This window comes from Passer montanus, unplaced genomic scaffold, assembly GCF_014805655.1.
Source record: "Passer montanus isolate IOZ18808 unplaced genomic scaffold, ASM1480565v1 scaffold16, whole genome shotgun sequence".
Classification (NCBI taxonomy): Eukaryota; Metazoa; Chordata; class Aves; order Passeriformes; family Passeridae; genus Passer; species Passer montanus.
The window spans coordinates 5,929,270-5,954,772 of record NW_024363160.1 but is presented as its reverse complement, the minus strand read 5'-3'; the positions used below and the strand labels follow the sequence as shown (position 1 = coordinate 5,954,772).

Sequence of the window (25,503 nt, the reverse complement as noted above, 5' to 3'; positions counted from 1 at the left end):
TGCATGATGCTGTGACTGCTGAATATTCTTCTTTTAATTTAAATGGTGGCCCTTCAGACTGTCCCCATGGAATGACTGGGCATGACAGTCTCCTTGTACTGTTTTCACAGGTTCAGTATCTAAAACAAAAAATCCCCACTTCTCTCTGCTTCAACCAGAGGATGGTTTAAAGCTTTTGATTACAGCCTAAAAGAATGATGCTCTTATTTCAGGAAAAGTTAATAATAAACTGTCATCTTAGGGTCCCAACATTCAAAGAAAAATTTCATTAAGAAGGCAAAGCAAATGATATTGAAATCAGGTTTTGCCTTCTGTTTCTGTATAAAAATGAATGAAAAGGACAAAAACAGCCATGCAGTCTGTGCTCCTGAGGAACACATGCTTCCCAGACAGGGCAGTGTGTTGTGCAATTATGCTGGGAACTCATCAAAGCCAAAGACAGGCCATAAACCTACATAAGACAAAAAAAGGGCCTGTGCTTGAATAGCAAAAGGAGAAAATAAAGGACCAGTGAGAGAAGTATAGCCTGTGAATGAGTGAGGGGTTATTTCTCCCTAGCATGCTTGTAGAATCCTGGTCCATATTTCTTGAAATTAGGATTTTATTTGACAGTAAGACAATCCAGCTAATGTGGATAAATTCAAATGGTGTTCACCATCTATTCTGGATGTTAAGATGCTCCATTTAGTTTTCTAAAATCATGTACTCAGTGATCATTGTATACTTCAAGATGTGGAACCTCTTTGATGGATGTAAGTGGTGATTAGCATGTAAATGTCCTGTGGTATAATTAATGTGCAGCAGATGGACAGATGTGTAGATATTTGCTTTATGTATAGCATAAAGAAAAAAGAGCTATTTTTCTTTATCATCTACTCTTTCTAATGGTTATCAAACCAGTAAAGAAATAAAAGATGAACTGTTCTTTGAATTTGCACAGTTGAAGTATCCCATGAATCAAATACAGTCTAAAAAATATTATTCATTATGGAAATTGGTTCAAAACCATATGGACAGTTGGAAATTCATGAGACCAGCTCAGGGTAGAGAATAGAGACATATAACAATCTTTTGTTTGTATGAAGCTGTGTGTAAAATAATTTAAAATTTTATATTATTGTATTCTTTTTGGAATGGAGTTAAGACAACTAACATTGGCATCTAATTTTTCAGAAACCAATATTTTCTCCTCTATTTTATTATTTGTATAATAAATGAAAGTTTTGGTTCAAATTGAAAAACATTAAATACTTATAACATACTGCAGTGTTAATTAAATGATGGTTGCATGAACTGAGGCATCATTGCATATGAGTCTGTGCACATATGGACCTGTTTAAATTGCAAGCAATAGGAATTATCCAAGACATGTTTCCTTATGTAGGGAAGCGTTCTGATTGTTACTGGTTGGGAAAGAACTTAAATGGGATGTTTCAGCTTTTTTTCTGTGATCAGGAGGGAGCATTTTCTAGAAGTTCTGTTCTCACTCAGCTTCCCTGCAGGCTTTGCAAAGAATTGAAACTGGGGAAGAAAACTGCTGTTTCATCTTCTTCCTTCCTTCGTGTTTTTCTTGGCATGTGTGTGCAAATGCAAATGGCAGCAGAACTGGCAATGAGCAGTGTTTGAGAGTACATTTTATTTATACAACTCTGAAAATAAAAATTTTAGCTCTCTCAAGCATTCTAATTCCTAATTAGCATCTAGCCATATTAAACATTAAATAACTTCATAATTAAGGACTGTGCATTCCAATATTAGGAAAAAAAGTGTTGTATTGAAAATTGAGCATGTAAAAAGGGGTTGGTGGGCCTTCATTATGATTGCCTGTCAATATTTTCTAGTTTCCTCAGTTTATATGTAAAAATGTTTGTTTTTTAATAAGCTGCATTAATCATGAAGGACTAAACTATTTGTTTTCATTTGTGCTGGGTCAAGTTTCCTCCATTAATCATATACAATATGAATTAATACTTAAATTCTGAAAGTGGAGATGTAATATGTTACTTCAGGTTTCGTCCTTATAATAAGTGATAAAGATCATGGCTTTCTTCATTCTGGTGGATATTTTTGAGTCAGAAAGGACTCACACTGGTCTTCAGACATGTTAGTGGACTTTAGAAGGATATAGGAGATGTACAGAGGATGACTTTCTTGTAATATTTTTGAAAGTTGAAGCTATTATTTCTTATATTGAACCAGAAAATCTAAATAACACTTTTGGAGGGGTCATTTTTGACAAATGGGTTTCTCATCTTGTCCTCTCATGTATTTCTCATATTTTACACTTCCTGAAATTACTAATTTATTTAAAGAAATAAAATTAGTTATGCAGAATTGAAGAGTTGTCTCAAAAATATTCTACGAATGTTGAATTCTTCCTAATTGGTCTTCTCCTCTTAAAAAAAAAATTTGGGAATAACCTAATTTTGTGAGTAAAAACTGAATAAAAATTCAATATTTTTCCCCCAAATTGAACAGAGAAAGCTATTCTTGCATAAAAGAAGCAGAAACTGTAGTATGAAGTATAAAGGCTTCAAACATATGAATTCTTTTCTAATTATGTTCACAATATAACGGGAACATACTGTTACTTCCAGATGTACACTTGTTCTGAGGTTTCCTAGATTCTTGTTTTGGTTTGCTAGTAGTGGACACAGCTGAATTCACTGAGATTTCCTAACAAGAACCTAGTGTTCTATAAATTCAGGAAACAGCTGACTTTTGTGAGAGGTAAGCTGTAATGGTAGACGTCATTTCTTTTCCATTACAACTTGAGGGATAAAGACCAGTTTTGTGATTAGCAGCACATTATTCACTCCATGACATACACCAACAGGACCATTGCCACAGGGAATTCCACATACATGTGAATGTTTTTTAGTACAGAGTATTTTTTTCATCAAAAAAATCTTCAAAATGTAATTAAGAGCAATCTTGGCATGCTGGAAGCATTTTGTTTATTGTTATGGATGCCTCTTGTTTGGCCGGTTTGTTGCAATCCCAACAGACTGTTCAGAAATTCATGGGGGTCAGACCAATCTCTTTGTTTTGCCTTCCAAAACATGGTGATTGGAATGTAACCTGTTTGTATTTTTAGTGGGACAAAGGCTTGGTTAGCAGTAACCCATGTTACATAAAACTGCCTTCTGCTTATGTTGCAGGTGGGAGTACATCACATATGCCAGTATACGGCCTTTTACTAAAGCTCTGGTTAAGCTATATTTCAATTAAGCAAAAATTTAGGTGATCTTCTAGAAGTTTGCTGTATGTGGCATCAGATTACAGGAGCATGTGTGAGCCAGCCAGACATCCAGCCTCTGGTTTGGTGAGATTTGGAATGATCTCAACTGCAAGTGCACGAGTACCTCTATCATTACTCATCAACCAAACTTCTGTTGACCAGCAAGAGCACAGCTAGTCCTCAGAAGAACAGGTTCCCAAAATGAGGATGCTAAATATCCTTATTTTAGTGGCAGGATTCTTTACATCTGGGAAGAAAAGGAATAGATGTCTTCTGAACTGGGCCAGGAAAAGGTGGTACTAAATCTTTTTGAGAATGGCTTCAGTGCAAGGAAGAGGGTGGAGATATCGGACATCCTGCCTGGCTGTGTGGAACTGGACTTCAGCTATAAATCTCTTGCTTTCATCTGCAATGGAGCTGAAAGGAAGGAAGGGATCAAAAGTGAAAGCTCAGGTGATTTTAGAGGTGGGGAACATGTGTTTAGGGGGTGCTTCCTCATCAAAGAAGGGAACTGACTTAAAAGTCTCACAGTGCATGAAAGAAAGAACAGTATGTCCAGTAAGAAGTTGAAAAATATCGTCATGACCTCAAAATGCAGAAAAGGTGATTGAGCGTTGAAGAAGGATGAGGAAAAGTTTTTTTGCTCTACTCTTAGAAATTTTATGATATGATAGAGAAAAAAAGAAGATACATGATGGAGAATGGGTTGATGATCCCAAAATGTGTCAACATATTAATAATGTATGAGAATATTATGAAGATACATATTTTTTCAATGCATTAATGTCTTTATTTGTGTGTGTACTTATGAATTCATGTTTACTTTAAGTCAGGGATGCTTTTTCAGACAGACTGATGCCCCTTAGGATCAGATGAATGGAGAAGTGGATTGTTGGGTAAGTTGTGAAAAGAAATTATTGCTAGAACAGACAACATTGCAGATGTTGCCCATCTATTCCCTCTGTGCTTACAGGCATTGGAATATGATGCCAGCTTTGAAAGTAGCTCTAGGTACTGCAGGGAGAAAGAATGTATCTGACCTTGGCTGATGCTCTCGCTGCTGGTTGTGATTCATCCAGTCCTGCAGGCAAGATGGGAGAAACAGGTGGTGCCTCAGCTGGTGAATCACTGGAGAGAGAAGAAGAGTCTTTTGTTCAGTAGCAGAAGCCAGCCTGAGCAGCTACTGCCACTGCTGCTGGCACAGGTTAATGGGAAGGGGAGGGTAGGAACACAGTGTTTGCCACAGCTGCTACTGCTGCTGGAGTCTTCTCTATTGATTTTTGTGTTTTTCCTCCTTGTGGCGAAATCAAACAAAAGTGCTTCAACAAAACTGGCTTGCTGTTCTTCTGGGACTTGGAATCTGATGTGCATTAATTATAGTGTGCAAAACTGCTGTGCTAAATGCTACCTCGATGCCTGTGAACTGAATTAGCCAGAACAGACTAGTCAGCTGTGATAGAGAGCAGTTTTCTTCCCAAGTACAGATCTTCGTGTTCTCTCTAGGATCATTTGGAATACTGTGAAAAGACCAAAATATTTTCCACCATCCAGATGCCTACAGTTACATTAAGAACGTAAAGAGAGAATGTAGAATCTACAGGTATTTAATATTTGTATTTCTAAATTTTTGAAGATGAGGTTATTATCATAGACACAGAAAGGTTGTATAAAAATATAAACATTTCCTTATAGTGGGCCCCTTTACAGGATTTTGTCTTTGACACTGTGCAAAATAAAATTGTATTAAATTTTAATGTCCATAACAGCTAGCTAGCTTTATTCAGAAGGCTTTATGATAGGTTGGGCACTTCACTTCAACTGATTTTCCTAAATTACCTTATAAAAAATTACCTTATTAAAAATGCATATGTTTTTTTGCAGTTCACCTTGGTTTTGTTTGTGGCAGTGTAGATTTAAGGGTAGAAACACTGTTAAAAGAATTCCGAGGGGAAAATAAATAACTATTTAATTTTTTTTCACATAAAACCCAATATTTATTTATAGGCTTAATCCCAAGTAGGGTTATTACTTTCAGAAAGATAGTTACCTATCTTTTGTGATCCACGAGCTCTGACATAATTTCTGCACTTTTTATCTGTAAAGAAGGCGAAAACTCTTTGTGCCCTGGGAGTCTTCTGCAGGCAGACTTCTTTGTTTTCCCTGATTTCATTCCAGATGTCAGAGAGTAATTTGTGCTGTTGGCAGCTTCTTGTGCTATCTGTAGCAGTAAGTTTTTTTGGTTTGGTTTTGTTTTTTCAACAAAACACAGAGAAACCATCAATAAAAAACCCCCACCAAACAACAAACAATGCAACTCTTATTTTGATAAGACCAGAAGTCAAAATCCCCATAACAGGAACCCAGTGTGTGTTCTCTGTAAAAAAATGCTGCCTCACAAAATGGCAGCTGATCAGCAGGCAGGCAAAACCATTAGTTTTTATTTGTCATAACGAACAAATTCTTTTATAATTAGTTGAATTTGGATTTTCAGTGTTTTATGGTTTAATTTTCATGCCTTTTGCTTCCTGTATTGTGTTACTGCAATGCCAGGCAAAAGGGTAAAAGAATTAGACCTGAGAATAGTACAGAAAGTATGTAACAGTTTGCAGATAAGATGAACAAAGTGTGTCATTAGCTTCATAGCTATTATTAGCATGGAATCATCTCCAAATTATTCTTTACCACATTTCTCAAAGTTGAGGGGAGTTATTCTTCTCTACACCACCGTGGTACAGGGACCCTGAGTGACAGCCAAAAATAAGGGCATTTTTATGTTCCCAATATGAATGAAGATGAGTCCCCCTGAATGGAGTCAGGAGACTTTATCACTAAACTGTTATCTTATATATTTCCTATGTAGTTGCTCCCCTATTCCAAAGGACTTAGTTGGACCCCCATGTTTTCATCTGCAAGTTTGTGAGACTTACAAAGATCATAAAACTTCTTACCATGTGACTCTCCATATTTAGAATTTTATCAGCATTTTAGGGCATTTCTTCTCCAAAGCAGATATGCACTGATCATGCAGATGCCATTTTGTGTTAGTGAAGTTTCTGGGAGGATGCTTTAGGTTTGTAATTTAAATGCCAAGCTTTGTGGAGACAGGAGTGGTGGCGCTTTGAGTGACTCAAGAATATTCCTAGAGTGACACAGTTTGCCATAAACAGTTCTAAAAACTGACGAACTAAGCTGGATGTTGTTTTCTTAATGTGGGTAACAAACATCCTCATTTATGTTTGCTTTTCATCTGGTCTTTGAAACTGAGACTGCTCTTTGTGGTACCCAGCCAAGCTTCTGCTCTAAAATGTTGTGTGGAGATCTCTTAAAAGAGAAATGGCCAATAGTCGGACTGGCAGAGGGTGCCAGGGATGACTGTTCCCTGTGCTGCAGGGTTGAATGTGTGGTGGCACAAGGTGAAAATCTAGAGAATTATATTCTGTTTTATACCATGTCTCTTTGCTGTTGAGAAAATTGAGAACTAAGGGAAATTCTGGAATCTGCTTGAAAAGCTTTGAGAAAGTTGAGGATCCCTGTCTACGTGATATTGCTCTGGGATTCTGGAGTACACAGATTTATTTGTTATTCTCTGTGTTTGGTGTAATGCTATGAAACTTCTACACTAATGTAGGTGAATATTGAAGCAAACTCAGCAAGAGGTAATGTATACTCCAGCAAACACAGATGAGTCATGGTTTACTGACATGTGTGTTTGAGGAAATTGTATTAGGTTCAAACTGGTTTTTCACTTTGGTGATTTTTGTTGGTTTTTTGCTTTTTCTGTAAGCGTGAAAATCATGTATGACCATTGATTCCTAAAGCTGTTTGGTCAGTTCAGGAACAGAATCTATTCTATTGTTTCCTTGCCATCTGTAATTGCTTTGCTCCTTCGTTTAATGTGGTGCTCAGTAATGAGTGCGGACTTGGAGTCTCATACTTGAAGTACTGGTATAAGTTTTAGAAGGAACTCAGTGCTATTTCAGAGGAGTTCCTGACCTGCAGAGGAGTTCCTGACTTCTTGATTAGTTTTTTTTTTTAATTTTTTTAAATTTTTCTTTTATTTTTTGTTTTTTTATATGTCCATTTCTTTAGTGAATTGTAAATTGGCTGAGATGTCCCTTCTACTTTTATATTCTTAGAGATGTGTTTTTTCTATGGTTAATTAGAGCTTAAGTGGTATAATTTCAAAAGCTTATATAATTATTTCTTTCCATTAACTGTCAGCTCATGAGGAGTTTCTGTCCATCCTTATATATTTTCCTTTTAAAGTCTGTAATTTCTGTGCGGGGGTCGTCCTTACAGTTGTGTCTGCAAATTGACTGCTTTTTCTCTGCTTACTAATTTTTGCAGAAATGCTTATGGTTGTCCTCAGTGGATGCCTAAATACTTCTGGAGATTTTGTGAGTAATCAGCCCTCTCTGAGACCTGTGTGTTTATATGAGTTCAGAGACGTTAGTCTTTTCATAGTTGCAGTGCTGGATTGAGGTTATTTTAAACTGTAAAAAAACAATTACTTCTCCATCCTCTTGCCTGATGATGGCTGTCCATTCTCCCTGGCAAAGTACTAGTGCAGAGGTGTTATGTATGTGGAGTCTGTGGTGTCTCTACGCTCCAGGAAGGGAGTTGATAAGGGGATTTATGTCTTGGAAACCTGGGTTTCATCAATCCTTTGCATTAATCACTCCACAAGTGTTGAACTCCAAGGGATCAGTTTTGGAGGTAGACACATCCATCCCTACCTGTGCTCCCCTCAATTCTCTTAACTCTTCTAGGAGATGTGAATTATTCCAATTATTTTGCAATATGTGCAGTTTGTAGAACTTCAGGTAAGTGCTTGAAAAATTCAAATTGTTACATTCATTGATTTTGAGACACAGCACAATGGTTTTTTTCAGGAAGCAAATCTGCATTGATAGGGAGAGCAATGGAGTGCTGAGCAACCAGGTCTAGTGGAAGGTGTCCCTGCCCACAGCAGGGGAATTGGGACTAGATGGTTTTTAAGGTCTCTTCCAACCCACAGGCCATTCTATGATTCCATAATACTGTGAACAGGTGGCAAATCTTAGGGCAAAAACTGCTCTCATGACTACATTACCCCAGCAGAATGAGCACAGCAAGGCATTGCAGGGGCTTCCAAGAAGTTGCAGGAAGGGACTGAAGTTGTCCCACGCCTCTCTACCTTAATTAGTGATTTGTGTCTGGGCTCTGCAAAAGTTTGGATTTGCCTGGATTTATTTTTTGATAACCTCTGCAGATGTGATGTCTGGGACAGTGCTGCTTGGACAACTGTTTATTGCAGCTGATATATCCTCTTCTTGACCTCATGACTCCCATCTAGTGTCTTGAATCTCTTGGGAATAACTAATGCCTCAGCTCTCAGTTCCTTCTTAGTTTCACTATCAGCCAGCTTAATGTTCACCTTCCTTCAGAGTTACAGGAAATGAAGATCTTCTTAGATAACATAAGTGCAGATGAGCAGTATGTTTGGTCTATGGGGAAATAATGTGAACAGAGAGAAATTACAGATAGTAAAAATAGATGTGCGTTTCAGAGGTAGCTCTTATAATTCTTTTTTCCACTTTGATTCTAAAGCATATTTAATGGTTTAGTGAAAACTTCCAAAATTTAACTAAGAGTCATGCAGGCTTTCACCCTTAGTGGGATTAGTTGTAGAGATAATGCATGCAGCAAATTTGCCATAACCCCTGGGGCTATTCTTAGCAAGGAAACTTGTAAAGGGTTGTCGTCCACCATCAGTTAACTGCTGCAAATGAGTTAATGGCATTTTTTTAGCACCAGTAAAACATTAAAAAGAAAGCACAAATAGTCAGGAAAAAGACGGGTTTAATGAACTAGAAAATCTACATCGTTGTATAGAGCGATAGGAAACATACAGTGTGCTGGCAGTATTCCAGACTTAATTCAGTTTATGTCTTGGATAACTAGATTTGACTCTTCAGTAATAAAAATGTGTAATGCCAGTTACATAGTCCTCTTCAGCAGAGAAAGGAGCATTGCTTGGGAATGAAAATGTTTAAGTCCCAGCAGAGGGCAAAAAGGGCTGCTGTGACTGCTATCTTTCCACACAGGGGTTATTTATTGCCTCTTTTATGGAATTTGCACCATGCCAGAATTTAGATGAGCTCATGTACAGTGTACAATGCACAGTGACTCGGAGCTAAATGGTTATGAAAAACATGACATTTGTGCACTCATGGTGCCAGGTTTTAATGACTGAAGAATATGCATGTCTGTGTGAAGAATTATCAATGTAAGATTTTAGTCTAGTTTGTAGATACTTTTTAGGACATACCAATATCTTTGCAATGAAATGAATTAGTAAAAATTAATTCTGCTCTTTGTACATGAGATAGTTATTTCTTTAGGAATTGCTTACTGTACACATCTTCTTTTTGTATCCAGTTCTTGAATATAAAATAAAAGAAAACTTACAATTTTGGTATTTCATTGATGGTATTACTAACTTCTCATTTGACCCGTGGGGATTATGTTCTTGGGGAGGGAAGAAGGAAGAGTTTTCAGTAAGCAAAACCAGCTGCAGCTGACTGTTGTTTAAGCCAGTTTACTTTACAATAAGTTTGATTATTAATATGTCTGAAATCTGACTTTTGGTTGCTATGGTAAAAGTTACATGACATAATACTATCTCCTGATTAGTTTAATTTGGAAATTAGCATCTTATTTTGGCTTGCCTTGTGCTCAATTTGTAAAGTAATAGATGAGATTTTCAAAATTAATACTTTTTTCTCTTGCTTGATTCTAATATGAGCGCAGGATGGAAGTGGTACTTCAGGGAATGTTCAGTTTCTCAGCTTCATTAATATTTTACTCTTTCTAACACTGTGTAGATAGGTCTTTCTATCATGTTAGAATAACTGAACTACTAAATGATTTATAAATAAAGAGCTTGTTTGAGATTCTTAATAATATTCTGATGTGGCTCTATATCCAGTTTGGGAAACAAATTAAAGCATAACATGCCAGAAGTTATTCGAGTCTCCCTGAAATAACTTTTTCCTTATTTGTCTTGTTTTATGCAGGCTTTTCTTCACCGAATGATCCAATGTGCTGCAGCCAAAGTGGATAAAAATGTCACAGAAGAAACAGTTAAGGTTAGTCTCCTAATTGCATTTTTTATTCTGTTTTGTATCTGATATTTCACTTATATATGTTTTATTCTTTTGCAGATGTTGTTTTCAAATATTGAAGATATTCTTGCAGTTCACAAAAACTTCCTGTCCCTTGTGGAGGATTGTTTACAGCCAGAACCTAATGCACAGCATGAAGTTGGAACCTGCTTTCTGAATTATGTATGCTATCTTTTATTTCAGGCTTTTTTTCACATGTTTCTTTAATTTTTTGCCTTTATTAATTACTCTAATGATGATAAGTCATTCAGAGTCATGAAGCCTAAATATGACTTGATTGGGTAATGAAAAGTATTTTGAAGTTCGAAGTTCACCTCTTGGTTACTGTCATGTCCAAAAAAAAAAAAAAGATGGGAGGACAGTGAAGAAAGAACATATTAAATGACACTAATGGTGTTCCATCATTTTTATATTCACCAGATCAGCTCAGGCTGACAAACTGAGCCCTGCAACTTGGGTGAAGCTGTTCCTTTGTGTTAGACAGAGGTACAAGTTTGCATGCAGCAAGAGTAGTACTGCCTTGTTATTCCCCCTTAGTGCTATCCAAAAATGTGAATATTTAGTAAAGAATTTTATATACTGGATCAAATACCTCCATGGTTCTGGACTGTGAAGATATTTTATTTCTAACAACTGCAGTACCTCTACAAACAAGTGTGTTTGTGTGTCCTGTAGTAATTGGTTTCTAGGAGTATTATTTTTCCTGTTGGAGCAAAACAAGGATGTTACTGTTACAGAGCTTTGCAAAATGAAGACAAATTGGTTTGCTTTCAGTGGTAGACCTAACAAAAAGTCCAGGTTTCATTCTTATCTCTCATTAGAGTCTCATTAATTTAAGTCTTTAATTATTCATTGTGACAGGAGAAATCTATTAATGGTTAGTGGAAACAATTTACAGAAGTTGAGTAACATCAGTTTTTAACTTTGCAGAAAAATGGGTATTTGAAAGTAAATGTTACCAGACAAATGGGGTAATAAATGTCAACAAATTAGCCACTAATTTTGCGTTTTCTTCATGTATGTTTTTATCCTTTGTGTTTGTGGTAATTCAAGCTCTGAAATATTTCAGCAAAACCTTAAGAAGTTCATCAAAGACAAATATAAGGTCTTGCATCTGGGAGAGCATAACCCAGGAGTGCAGCACAGGCTGGGATCTACCTAGCTGGGGCTCAGCTCTGTGGAAAGGGACTTCAGTGTCCTGGTGAACCACCATCTCAATATGAGTGAACAGTGTGCTGCTGTGACAAAAAAAATAAGGCCAAGAGCATGCTGGGCTGCAACAGTTAAGAGCGTCACCAGCAGAGATAAACAAATCATTATCATTGGCTGTTCAGTGCTTCTTAGGCCACAGCTGGAATTCTGTGGTTGGTTGTGGTCGCTGCTGTACAAAAGAGATGTGGACAGTCTGGACAGGTTTAAGAGAAGAGCCACAAGGATGATCATGGGAAATGTTCCATGTGGCTGCCTGAGAGAACTGACTTGAGAAAAGAAGGCTTAAATGAGACTTTATCACTGTGTTCCAGTATTTAAAAGGTGGCTACAAAGATGGAGACTCCCATTTTACAGAATCACATGGATAATAGGAGGGGTAATGGGTACAAGTTTCTCCCAGTGAAATTGCAGTTGGACATCAGAGAAAAATTTTTCACAGTGAGAACAATCAGCCATTGGAATAATCTCCCCAGGGAAGTGGTGGATTCATCAGCACTGGACACATTTAAGATTCCACTGGACAGGATTCTGGGCCGTCATGTCTAGACCATTCTCTTGCCAAGAAAGGTTGGACCAGATGATCCTTGACATCCCTTTCAACCTTGTTTTCTGTGAATCTGTGTTTGAAATTTCCAAGTGGTGCTATCAGACTGTTCATAATTTGAGGCTAGACCTCAAATAATAAATGTGTGAAGAAGAGCTGACTTTCTAGAATGAAAGCCATATTAGCTATGCAGCTTTGCCAATGGTTCATTCCATGTTTTATTAATTTAAAAAAAATCAAAATGACAAGTGAAAAACAATGTCTCTTTTTGTTTCTGCAGAAAGAGAAATTCCGTATCTATGATGAGTACTGCAGTAACCACGAGAAGGCACAGAAAGTTCTTCTTGACCTGAACAAAATAAGAACAGTGCGGACATTTCTTTTGGTAAATAAACTTTGAACTGGTGCTCTAACTTCGTATTTTTTTAGATTTTTTTTTCACCTCCACCATGTAACAAGTGCAAGCACACCTGCAAGTGGTTAGCAGACAATTTTTGGTGGGGGTGGTGTTTCCAGAGGAAGGGGGTGGTTAAATCATATTTTCACTGCTGTGCTTGGATCTGTGGATAATACAGAATTAGGCGGTGTGCCTTGAATGTACTGGCCAGGAGACAAGGGTGTGAATCTCTATAAAGGACAAAGAATAGGACAAAATAGATGAGGAGGGATAGGGAAAGGAATTACAGAAAGGATCTGGAGAACTCAGTGCAACTTCTGAAGGGAGGTCCATATTCTGGTACTGTAGCTAGCGCTGTTGCAGACAGAAAAATCTTTTTTATGGATCATAGAGTAGCCATTCTAATCTTAGATGCTGACTTAATCCAAGATGAAAGAAACAGCTCCACAAGTAGTCTTTCACTTTATAAGACAAGTAAGGAGGAGTTTGAAAATGTTAAGTGTGATAGTCCTTGTGGTTTTTCAACAGCAAAACCAATTTCCATGTAAATACTGAGTTTGCTAATAGGGAATTTTAGTTGTTAAAAGCAGGATTCAGTGTGGAGTGATTTTGGTGTTTCCTCCATGGTGTCCTGTGGTAAAAAGGTCAGCTTTGAAATGAATAGTCTACTATATTGGAACTGAAATACCTGAGCAAGTGTCCCTGGATGTACTGTCAAATTTTGGAGTGATCAGATTTGGTCATTGTGTTTTGGGACTGGAGAACAAATGACCAGCAAAGTATCACAGATGTGTTTGAGAAAAAAAGATTCTGCCAGTGCTGAGAGTATCACAGGTCTTCAGTTAATTTTATTAATTATTTTTAGCATGCAGTAGGGTTCCACTACTGCTGTTGACAGAGTTCTTGGTGAAATCCTGTTGCATCACACTGATGCTTTGAAAGATACCAGATCTGACTCCCCAGCTGCACTTACTTACAGCCAAGTTAATGAGCAGTGTGGGAATTTCCTTATTGTGGGAGATGCTATGTGACATGAGGCACCATCTGCCTTTTTGCTAAGAACCTCTTACACAGAAATGGTTATTCACAGTTAAAACTGTTTCAAGGTTGTCCTATTTTTCCTCAGTGGTTGGCACAGTATCTTCCACGTTGTCACAGACTGGGGAGCGTCATACACATGGTTCTTGTATTGGGAGCAGCGTGGCCAGACTCAAGAAGAAAGGGTGAATGCTGACTACAGAGGCAAAAAGCAAAATACTCTGAAGAAAGATGACTAAGAGCTTGTTTTGTGACAAAGGAAGCCAAGTGTGCCATTGTGGCAGTTCATGATGTCAGTTTTAGGTGCTCCGGGGCATATGCAGAGGACTTTCTCATCTGGTGTGTGTTCCTCATAGACTTAGGGCATGATTCGAAAGCACAGTCAAAGCCTTCTGGGCACACCAAAGGGATTGGGTTATTAGAGTGGTGGTTATCTATAGATTACTGTGAGCTAAAACCAGAACTTTTGAGGCTTTGAGTATAGAGGCGGTTGTTGTAATAACTACAGTCTGCATTGCCATTATCTTACTTGGTCTTTATCAGTAAAGCTTTTGTGTTTGGAAGTGAAATCCTTTAGGCTAAAGCATCCTTTAGGATAAGACAGAAGCTGGTTAAGTATGAGTACAAAGCAGAGACTTCAGAGTGGGTGTGGAGATCCCCTAGCAGCACTAGTTGCAGGATAGGTGTGTTGGGTGGCCACCCAGTTGTGCAGCCTCTGTTCCATCAACATTGTGTCTGCATCCAGATCTGTGGCCTGTGTCGACCTCTCCTCTGGCTTAAACTGCTTTTGTTTAGTGTCCTCAGTTTAGACAACTTGTTCTTTGAAGCTGAGATTATCTCATGGCATTGCATCACAATTCCTTCTGATCTCTCCATAAAATAATTGTAATAGTTACTTTAGGTCTTTTTGTACTTAGAATTTAATTCCAGCAATTCCAAATATTTGCTGTGATGTGCTTTGTGTGTTTTCTTATCCCAAAAAGCCCTTATTCTTTTCTCTCTCTCAGCTGCTTTTACTGGGTGCTTCCACCCAAAGTTTAATTTACTCTCTGCTTACAAAATCAGACTTCTTGTTGAAACTTTTTAATAGCCTTTGCCCACAACTTTAGGATATTTTATTCATTCCACATCAAATTTAAATATAGAATCATGAAAAAAACCCATGTTTTTTTAAAGGTGTGTATTAGGTTGGCCATGTTCAAACATTCAAACCGTCTTTGATGCTACTTAATACTGCAAACACTTTTTAGAAACAGCAACGGCTATAGGGGTCACCCTGAAATGTTTTTATTTTTGTTTGTTGAAGTCTGAAAGCGTATTTTGAGCATTTTATTTACTATTTTTATTTGCTGTTTTTTAGTTTCAAACTCTAATAAAAAGTCCTCTTCATCAGACTGGATGAAGAAGGTACTAAGGCAAGAGGCCTGCATTCTGCCTTTTTAACTTCCTTGTCATGTATGATAGCCTGTGCATGTGTTCAAGCCTGTACTTTCGACAGTCTTGCAAACCTCACTCCTTTTATATGTATATTTACACAGTTTGTGTATACTTTAGCCAAACACTGGTGTATACGTATGGCCTTCTTTTTATTTCTGATAATTTTATTGGGATTTTTCAATAATTTGTGAACCTGTTCCTACTCTAGAACTGCATGCTCCTTGGAGGACGCAAGAACACAGATGTGCCCCTGGAGGGATATCTAGTGACACCAATACAGAGAATATGCAAGTATCCCCTTCTTTTGAAGGTACTCACAAGATTTTTATTGAGGACTTTATACTTCCTGTATAAAACTGGTTGCTAAGCATGTTTCTGAACCCCAGGAACAATCTTTCTACGCAGTGAATTATCTCTTTATTAAGATATTGGATCCAGCCTTGCTCCCATTAAAGCTGGTGGCCAGTCTTCTGACATCAGTATTAAAAGAACTGAGGAGCTTGGCTGGATTGAGATGATTAGCTCTGTTCTGCTTGTATTTGTAAGGTTGCCTCTCCATTGTTGGGCAGAAGTGAGCCATTTGGGAGAGTTTAATGAGACTAATTTCAGCTGGATTCAATCGTGCCCTTGCTTAAAATGCTTGGGATAACAGAGTTTATTGGTGGTGTACTTTGATGGTACTAATTTACTATCAAAAATGGAAAATGGAAAATATTAATGGATTTTTTTCACCAGAAAAACTGTGGAGTGACAGTAAAGTGCTGTAAATGGTTTCATGTACAATTATATGTTTATTGTTATCATATTGTGACAGCTTAAATAAATGAAAAATGTTAATCTGGTGATAAACATTAGATATTCAAACATCTGGATTTGTAATTTTCCCTGTTAGGAAATAAAATACAAGAAAGTAAGTATTTTAAGCAAATCATTGCTTAACAAATTAAGATCTTGTATTGCTTATTGTCCCAAACTCTGAGATGAAAACCAGAGCAGATTCTACTCTAGAAGCTACCTGAAAAATGAGTGTTGGACAGTATTTTTCACAATGCATGTGTGAGTATTGATCTGCAAAGTTGCCAGTTGTGAGGCATATGACATAAAAAAATCTAGTAAGAGACAGGTTAAAACAAAAAAGTTTTTAAAACAGATTAAAAATATAATCATTACAATGAGGTGTGAGTCATCCAAGATAGCTGTGGCTTTACAGTTCCCTTGGTCTATTTTGAAATTATTTTTCTATTCTATTTTTTGAAAGGCATACAGATAAAACAGGGAAAAATGACTAATGAATTACTCTAGAGCAATGAAATGAATATATTAAGAAAATTTAAATACAGGGTGTGGTGGCAGCAGGGTTAGGGCTTTTCTGAAGGCTGTTCTCAGTCAGCCCAGCTGGAAATGGGGAGTTGGTACTTTGAGATGGGAAATCTCAAACAAATGCTGCTGACTGAACTTTTGTTTATCAGCGTGGCTGCCAGTAGGTCTGAAATCAGTGAGTCACCTAAGCTATTGTTCACTGCTTTGCTGCATTGCATGAGGTTAAACAATAGTGTGGAGCTGAAGGAATGTGTTTTCTGCCCTGAGTTGCAGGAAAGGCAGGTGTTAATTTTGACATGAGTGAACTACTGGTTTTTTAAGCAGAATTGTTATCCTTGCTCTTGAACAGTTGTATCCTGCAGAATATAAAAAACAAACAAACCCAAACCCCAAAGCTCAACATGAAGAAACATTGTTGGAGGATGAAGTAGCTGAAATGAAAACTTCTTCCAAAATCATGATGATTATTTATTGTCAATAATTAGTTACTCTTGCATTTTAGTGTCCTCCTAGTACCATTTTAGAAGGGTTGCTACTTTTCTGCTTAGTAAAAGAGAAGACTGACTACTTTCTTTTTGTATGCTGGTTTGGTCCTGTAATGGACCTTTAGAGATCAAAGACTGCTTTCTTTCTTTATTTTCTTTCATTTTTTTTCCTTCCCCCCCTTTTTTTTCTGTGTCTAAATAGGAATTACTGAAGCGGACTCCAAGGAAGCACAGTGACTATGCAGCCCTAATGGAAGCTCTCCAGGCCATGAAAGCTGTCTGTTCCAACATAAATGAGGCCAAGAGACAAATGGAAAAATTAGAATTTTTGGAGGAGTGGCAGTCTCATGTTGAAGGATGGGAGGTACTGTCATTACTGTCATAAAATTTGTGGCTTTCTATGTTGAGGAGGGAGTAACAGTTTTCCACAAGTATGTGTTACACTGTTTTTGTGATCCTGAGGTTCTGTCAAGTCCACAGTTCTATGAAGCCACAGCTTTTGAGATTTACTGTGTAAATTAAGTTGTCCATGACTGAGCAGTGCTATATGAAATAGCAGACTTCAAGGAAAGATAGTTATTTAGCATTTGTATTAACATATATCTGTGCACACTGTCACATTTATAAATCCTAATTTAAATGCTGATTTTATTTTACTGCTGTGTATGCTGGCCTAGCAGCACTTTGTGTGGTTGAAAAATATTTTGTTTATTATTTATTATTGGTTAAGCATTGAGCCTATGAGTTTTTGTCAGCTTGTTGGTAGTCTTTTAATATTGGGTGAGCTAAACTAATTTTAACATATTCAATGGAATCTGTGTAGAGATTTGTGGGGTTTTTTAATGGTTTACAAATGGAAGAACTTCAGTGCTTCAACCAAGTTCTGTGACGTAACCATAGATCTGGTTCTGAGTTAGAATTTTAAGTAGTAACCAGAAGAGCCACCCTTTCCCCAAGAAAACAACAAGATCAAGTAGTTGTAGCACCAAAATCTTCCTTTTGAACTATTCTGAGCACTATAATTAGTTCATATGGAAAGACAGGTGCAGATAAGAGTGTATCTTTAAATTCCGTTGGGTGTTTTGTATTGACATGTCTGAGCTGACTGCACTGGAGTGGAAGGCAACACAAATGAAATTTCAACTAAAGAAATATAAAGCAAACAGTGTAACCAAATTCAAAACTGACTTAAAAAACCAAAATTACTCAAGCTTTTTACAAGGCAGATTTCAAGATGGAAGTAGTCCTTTGCTCTTTTGAATACTTGGCTCAAATATGCTAATTCTCTTCCTGAGAAAGCTGCTTAAGAACTGGAGGAAGAGGTTTTATCTCTTCAAGCTTTGTGGAAGGCTTGCAGACTGGGAGATGTAGCAAGAAAAATGTGTTTGTTATATGTTAGTCTGGTACTGAAAGACTTTGGACTATATAGTGGAAATTTCCTTTGTATGGTGCCTAGGAAAGGAAGGGTTAGGGATACAGATGGGATACTGAAGCAAAGAAAACCTCAACTAAGACCTGTCTGAACTTTAACTGAGAGAGTTCCCCACAAAGTCTGGCAAATAACTATTAGAACATTGAGTAGAATAGACAATTTTTAAGTAGATATTTGTAATAAGCAGAAATAAGAAGTAGTTTCTACATGGCTCTGTTCCCACCCTACACCTCCTGATTTTATTGTACCTGCTGTTTCTTGAACTTTGCTGTGCCTAAGGATGTGCTCTGGTTCTGCAGTAGTGGATTTAGCTTTCCCCTGTCATCCAGGAGGATTCAGCAGAACCAGCCATTGTCTGAAAGGAGCAGAGATCTGAACAAAGACCCCCCCTGCCCCCAAATACTACTCATGACACCACATAATTATTTCCTGTATGCCCCATGTGAAATCTTCTGATCAGTGGACTTTTGCAAAACCTTTGTTTTGTTAACAAGGTTAATTGAGTAGTATAGATTTGGTTCATTCTAAATGTGGATTAAGTGACTAATTTTACTTTAATCAAAATTCTTCATGCAGTGTATTGTGTGATTTGAAATGTTTCACTTCGGGTATTTTTTTCCTTGTGCAGAAGCATTTTCAAGAACTGCTTTTCCATTTCTGGCAAATCATCTCATGCTGGAGTTCAGTGCACTGAAATGTTTTGTTACAGGATGGTCACTAAAATTCACTGTGCATTATAAGAAGGAATTTTAGCAAGTAGAAAAGTGATATAATTGCTGGTCCATATTCAGACAAAACTTTCTGCACTTATTTGTAACCTTCTATCTGAACTAAAAGAAAATAAGTCAAAACAAATGCCATTGTGTTGTTTGTAGGATTTTGAAAAAGAGAGGACTAATATAAAGTAAAATTCTAAATGTTTGAATTGAGAGGAGGTCTAGTTGCCATCACTTAACAGCTCCTTCTTTTGGCTAGGTGAAAATGTGTTTCTTCTTGTTATTAGCTTGAAGTTGCTGTCATCAGCAGTAACTTGTGAAAGTTAGTGTATCTGAACATTTAAATGTTTATGTAATAACCTCATGATAGGAGCAATAGCAAGTTAAGTGCTAAATACTTTATGGCAAAGAAATTTGCTAAATAATCTTTATTATCTATCACCACTTTATTCCTTCTATTATTTTTAACTTTTCAATTAAATTTTTTATTGCACTACAGTGATTAAAATTCTTCTGCTTGCTTCCAATGTCTGAATCATAGATATTTGTCAAATCCTTCTTAATGAACACACTCAAGTATAAAGTTACAGTATTATTAACTCAATGCATTATTAGTCATATAAGTTGGTTAAGAAGTCACTGTTCTCAAACCTCTATCCCTGAACAGGGAATCCACTTTCCTGCATTAAGTTTCTTCTGAATTCTAGGTAAAACATCTGGTAGGAAATATGGTTGCTTTTGGAAATGTGCTAATAAGCAAAGGTAACAATAAAGAGAGAATGGTAACAATATGGACATAAGCACTTGAAACAGACTTTTTCTCCCTGTGCTCAGAATGTATTCTCTACTCTGTAACAAAGTAATTTCCTACCAGCCTTGGTGGGTTGTTTTTTTGGTTGTTTGTTTTATTTTTTCCATCTCCTCCTTTACTAGATTTCATTTTAGGGTTTTACCTGTGCTTGAACTGTGAAAGAGTGTCGTTGCCTTAAAATAGGATGTTTCCAGTAGAGTTATGTGGTGTTTATTGTATTTTAGCTAATTGGGTTTGATATCATATAGCAACCACAGGGCGCACAATCTGGCAAAATTGCCTTGATCCTAAGATGTGCATCTTTTTTAGACATAGTATAAGGTTAGTCCTTGAAATTGTAAGAATTCCAGAACATCTATATGGGCTCGCAGTATTTTGAAGGATTCCCAACAACAACTACAAAAAAAAAAAATTTCCTGAATGCAGTATTTGAGAGTGGATTTAATTAAATAAACATCTGGTTTTCTGCAATGCTGAAAATAAAGAAGCAAACTTGTTGGAGATTTCCTTCCAGAAGGAAATGCTTAGCGCATTGCTTGGCCCCAACTAGAAGGAAAGGGAAAAAAATAAAGACTATTTTTAGAATCTGATCAAAGCATGACTTGAATTCCTATACTTAAGTGTCATAAAATGAAGCTTGTGTTTATTATGATAAAAATACAGATTCATGGAAAAAAATGGAACATCTGTTTCAAGAAAGATGATTTTGAATATAATGACTTTCTCACTTAATTTCCTAAGTGGTTTAATTTATTGGCCTGAATTCAGAACTTGTGTAGGTGGCTGTCTCAGTTGGCGAATGGCTCAGCAGCTCAAGGAGTCTGTCAGTAAAATTTGCGTGGATGTTTCAGTGAGAGAAGAAAAAATAAAATTGTTGCATTTGTTGTAAGCTGGAAGCTGAACAACCCAATATGAGTCATAGGCCAACTTAGTGACAGTGGCATGGGGTATTCTGTTCCTTTCCATTCCAAATATTACTTGTTGATGTGATTCCATATCATCAAGTAATATCTTACCTGAGATATAGTCTCTCTCCTTCCAGTGTTTTTTTTTTGATATGTTCATGGTAGCCCACATTTCAGACCTCTCACCTAAGCTGTTTCCTTAGTTAGAATCATAGGTGTCTGACTGACAGCCAAAGGTTGTCAGAAGCCAGTTATACCTAAATAGCCAGCAGGCTCCAAGATTTGATAGGCTTTTAATTTCCATACCAGCTATCCTCAAAGGGCACAGAGTGTTTTGTTGGGGTGCTACCCACAGAAGAGGATTGCTGTACAGTCTTTAGTGACCCAGTAGGACAGATGGAGGCAAAATTAGTCTAGATTCACAGTATAAGCCTGCTTTGCAGGTTGTTTTTCCCCCCAACGGAATTATTTATGTGATTTGTTGGAGGATGATTAAAATAGGTTTGTTTTCTACAATACATGGCATTTTTGAATTGAAAGATTACGAAAACACTGGTTTCACTGAAAATAGCCCATGATTTCTACTTGCAGCTACTTCAAATATACAGAAGCATGAATAGCATAGTAGTAGTGATTTTACATTTAGGTTGAGCAGCTCTATCATCTCCTCTTACAAGAACTGAGCTTAAATGTCCATGAAAACTTTGAAATAGCAAATTGCTTTTCAAGTTCAAGTTGCTCATATTGGAAATTCCTGTGGTAGTTTCAGTGTGAACGCTTAATGAAAACACATTTGTGTCAGAAGGTTTTGGTAATACTTGTTCCAAAAATATTGTAGGTAGTGTAGTTCAGTTTTAGCTGTGCAGCAGAAAGTCTCACCTGCTTCTGGGATGAGGGTGACTCCTCCTATGTTACTGCAGCCTTGATCCTTCCCCCATGAGAGGGACAGCTTGGAGCTGGCTAAGTGAATTGTTCTACTGGGCTGGATATCAGCTGTAGGTTGGTGCTCCTGTTGAGAACCCATGGGAGGTTAAGGTGTAGCTCCATCCTTCAGGAAACCTTATGGTTGTCAGCCCTTTGAATTGCATGGTAGGTATGGAAGTGCTTGTGTGTGCTGTCTGCTTCATCCTTCCTCAGGCATGTTTTTCATCTCTAAGGGATGTGGTGGAGAGCCATGCTCACCCCAGGTGTAGAAACAGCAGTGCTTTCGTATAACATGCCCTTCCATTTTTCTCCATTTCAGCTCCATGCCAACCTAAAGTCCAGAAACAGGCAAGTCCTAAGTATTACATAGGCAGGGGAGTGACAGGGGATTTTTCTGCACTTGCACTGTTATGTAGGACAACAGGACGTGACTTCTGATCCTGTTTTATTATTCCCTTTGACTTCAGCAAATAAAACAGCCCTTACAAAATTCACTGACTTGCGACCACACCAGCATGGGTTGTGATCTTGTCAGAAGGTATCTGAGAAGTGACTTTAACACTGTTCAGTCTTTGGATGAAATATCTCAGAGGGAAAAAAGTATCTCTAGAACCTTGTTTTCATCACCTAGCAGTATATTTTATAAAGGGAACAAAATTAAGAGGATAACAAAGGGTAGTAATGTGGGACAGAAATGCTCACTGCCATACTGTCACGTTGAGTCATGAATGAGGTGATTTTGAATAAGTCAGGTAGCCTGAATTATATATACTTAAAATATGTATTAAATGTGCTGTTTTGTGACAAGATGTTGGCATGGTAGTAGATCTTGTTAGGACTGGTGGGTAAAGGTTGTGTTTTTCTGTACTGAAAATGAAATTCTTCAATAAGAAAAGACAAAATTTTTAATAAATCCTTTCTATGAAAAGAATTCCATCCTTTTTTAGAAAGCTGAAACTTCTTGTACAATTCTGAAGCCTTAAGCTGATATTTTTTGGCTTCCTTACAAAAAACAACTATTTTTCTGCCAAGTTGAAGTTTTGTGTAAAAACAAACCAAGACTCTTTAGAAAGTATCCAACCTTTTAAAATGCAAATTGTTAGTAAGTACTATTCCAGCAAATTTGAAACACAGAATAAGATATTGTTTACCCTTTAATACACAAAAGCAATGAAATGGAATGGAAAAAAGTGACCTGTTTTTCTGTAATTATAGTCAACAAGCATTACACACAGCCCTAATTTATGCCTAATTTATATCACTGAGTGTGCTTTTAAAATGTTTCAGTGTTTGATTTTGAATAAAGCTGTAAAATTAGCATGCTGGTACTGATGCTGTCTTAGGAAGGGAAATATGCTGTAGTGGCTATAGGTGACATTATTGTTGGCTTGTTTGATCCTGAATGGAAGCAGTAGTGGTTAGTTAATACAGATCCTGAAGTGGCTTTGCTTAGAGACCTGGATTGTGTTCCAATGTGATGGTTGTGCAATCTCACTTATCTCTGTAAACAGACTGCATTCTCCTTAGGGCAGTCTGAGCTATTGCTCAACATTCACAGCTGTGACATACAAAGGATGGACAGTAGGATGAAGAACTGTGAGAGCAGAATGCGTGATCTCTTCTTGGCTCTTAATTGAATCCATTTTTCTTTGGACTACTGTGGTTAGATCAAGAAGAGGAAGTAACTGCAGCTATCACATGCCTAAACCATTCAGAGCATGTGTAGATGACAGGAGAGTCCTGGCTTTTTGCACATTTTCCAAGCTGGCTTTGACTTCCTCAAGTCAAGAAACTCTTCAAACCATGGGTGTGTGCTTGATGCAGCCAGCATAATAGATAATAAAATTATCAATAGGCTGCATGTCTGAGTGGACATGCACATGGACAGCAGCTCTGTCCCACAGGAGCATGATTTTTCAGGCTAGCAAAATGCACCTCTGAATTCAAGGTAGGGATTCCTTGAGAGGTAAATTTCTCTTTACAAGACATAGAAGTGCCGTGAATTTTTAATATAATTTTTTGTACAATATTTTCCTTTGTTGAAGTTGCTTCTCTTTCATTAAATTTTATGAAAATGTCTGATGGCCTTTTCACATGATTGATCTGTCTTGAAGCAAAAATGAGGCATGGGAAGTTTAATCCAAAACATCTAAACCTTACCAGAATTCTGATGTCTTTGGAGGAAGTATACTAGACAGTCTTAGCTGTACGTGCCACTCTTAGATTTGCCTAAGTTTTATATCTTTGTGGTTTTTAATATTTGTTTCTGTTCTTAGCCTAATCTAGTGTAGAATTATCTACCTTTAGTGATGTTCAAGTACCAGGTTGCTTCAGCTTCCAGTTGCATCTTGGCATAGATTATGTCTTGTAATGCCCCATTTTCAGACATTTCTGAATAAAGTTACTGAGGATAGGAGTTATTGGATAAAGTTGGCTTGATTTTCAGGTGAGGTCTTTGCACAAAAGTAATATAATTTGGTAACTTTTTGTGATTAAACTGTATCTATTCACAAAGCTAGTGTTAAACATAATGATAGATTATTACATAATTACAATGCAATAAATTATCATTACTTCTTTCTAGAGAATTGTTATGCTTGTGAATTTGTAAAAGAAACTTTTCCTTAGTTGATGCAAAGTACTTCAGCTCTTACTAAAAGAGTAATCTCTTTCCACTCAATTTTAGGGGTCCAACATCACAGACACGTGTACAGAAATGCTGCGAAGTGGACTACTACTGAAAATTTCAGCAGGAAATATCCAAGAGAGGATATTTTTTCTTTTTGATAATCTTCTGGTCTACTGCAAAAAAAAGCACAGGTAAATAACTACTTTCAAAAAGAATGTGTTTTTCTCACACTAGAGCTAATCATGAGTATGCTGTTTCATAAGAACCGCAGCATCAAAGTTGGCATTTTTAGAAGAAACTTATCAACCAAAGAGAATTATTTAATTCAAGCAATTGGAAAAAAATTGTATGAATGCAGAATCCTGGTGGTGAAGTGTGGGGAAAAAGAATCTGTCTTGTCAGCCTTCTGCAGCAGGTTATATGTGATGGCCTCACTCTCTTCTAGGAAGTGTAAACAGTCTGAGTTTTTAGTTCAAACAGATGAGTATTCTAGCTTGTGCGATAAAATTAGTCCCTAAAGATTCGAGAGTTTCATGCCTTATATTTGTAATCAGGGAAAACATCTAGAAAGCTGCTGCTTCCTGCATTCCAAAGAGCAATTCCCTTAGTTCAGCAACAAGCTTCTGTACATAATGTTGTGAGGAATAAGAGTTCTCCTATGTACATATATCCCTCTCGATGCTCAAATTTGTCTCTTCAATCCAGAAGTTGTTTTAGAGTGGCCACTAAAGACATATTTAGAAAGATAGGGTAGAGATCTGGGTAGATTTAAAAAAATTCTGATATTTGTTGTAGTTTATTGTTCAGCAATTACAAATAAGTTGCTGGTTGCATATTATCTTTTCAGTTGTCCTCCACTAAGTTGCATATTTTTGTAGCCATATTCTCAGTAAAATGCACTATTGCATGAAAATTTCAAAACGCATGAAAGGTTGTCTGTGGTTTCTTTAGTTTCAAACAATCATGTCCTTGGCTGCTACCATGGTGGCATCTCTACAGATATAGGAGTAACTCAATTTAGAATATAATTTTCAAGTTTAAGATGGAGAATTACTTATTTCCTGCAAGAGACTTTAAATATTGATTGGCAAGTATGTAAAGAGAGAAATTGTGTTTTGGTAATTTTACAAAAATTGCCCTACATTTATGGTATGAGATATTTTAATGTAATTTTTAACCATCCTTTTGTGGCAGAGTTCTGTAAACATGGCATGTCATATTTGGGTTTACAATTTTAAAACTCAGT

General features: G+C 37.0%; 1 protein-coding gene across 1 annotated transcript in view; it reads left to right on the top strand.

Annotated features, from left to right (window-relative positions):
• PREX2 (phosphatidylinositol-3,4,5-trisphosphate dependent Rac exchange factor 2) overlaps positions 1 to 25,503 on the top strand; it is a 168,764-nt gene that overhangs the window by 34,490 nt on the left and 108,771 nt on the right. The window contains exons 2-7 of the mRNA XM_039702827.1: positions 10,300 to 10,371; positions 10,447 to 10,569; positions 12,444 to 12,548; positions 15,244 to 15,345; positions 17,043 to 17,204; positions 24,315 to 24,448. Coding sequence (XP_039558761.1) covers positions 10,300 to 10,371; positions 10,447 to 10,569; positions 12,444 to 12,548; positions 15,244 to 15,345; positions 17,043 to 17,204; positions 24,315 to 24,448 — 698 coding nt within the window. The remainder of the gene's footprint in view (positions 1 to 10,299; positions 10,372 to 10,446; positions 10,570 to 12,443; positions 12,549 to 15,243; positions 15,346 to 17,042; positions 17,205 to 24,314; positions 24,449 to 25,503) is intronic.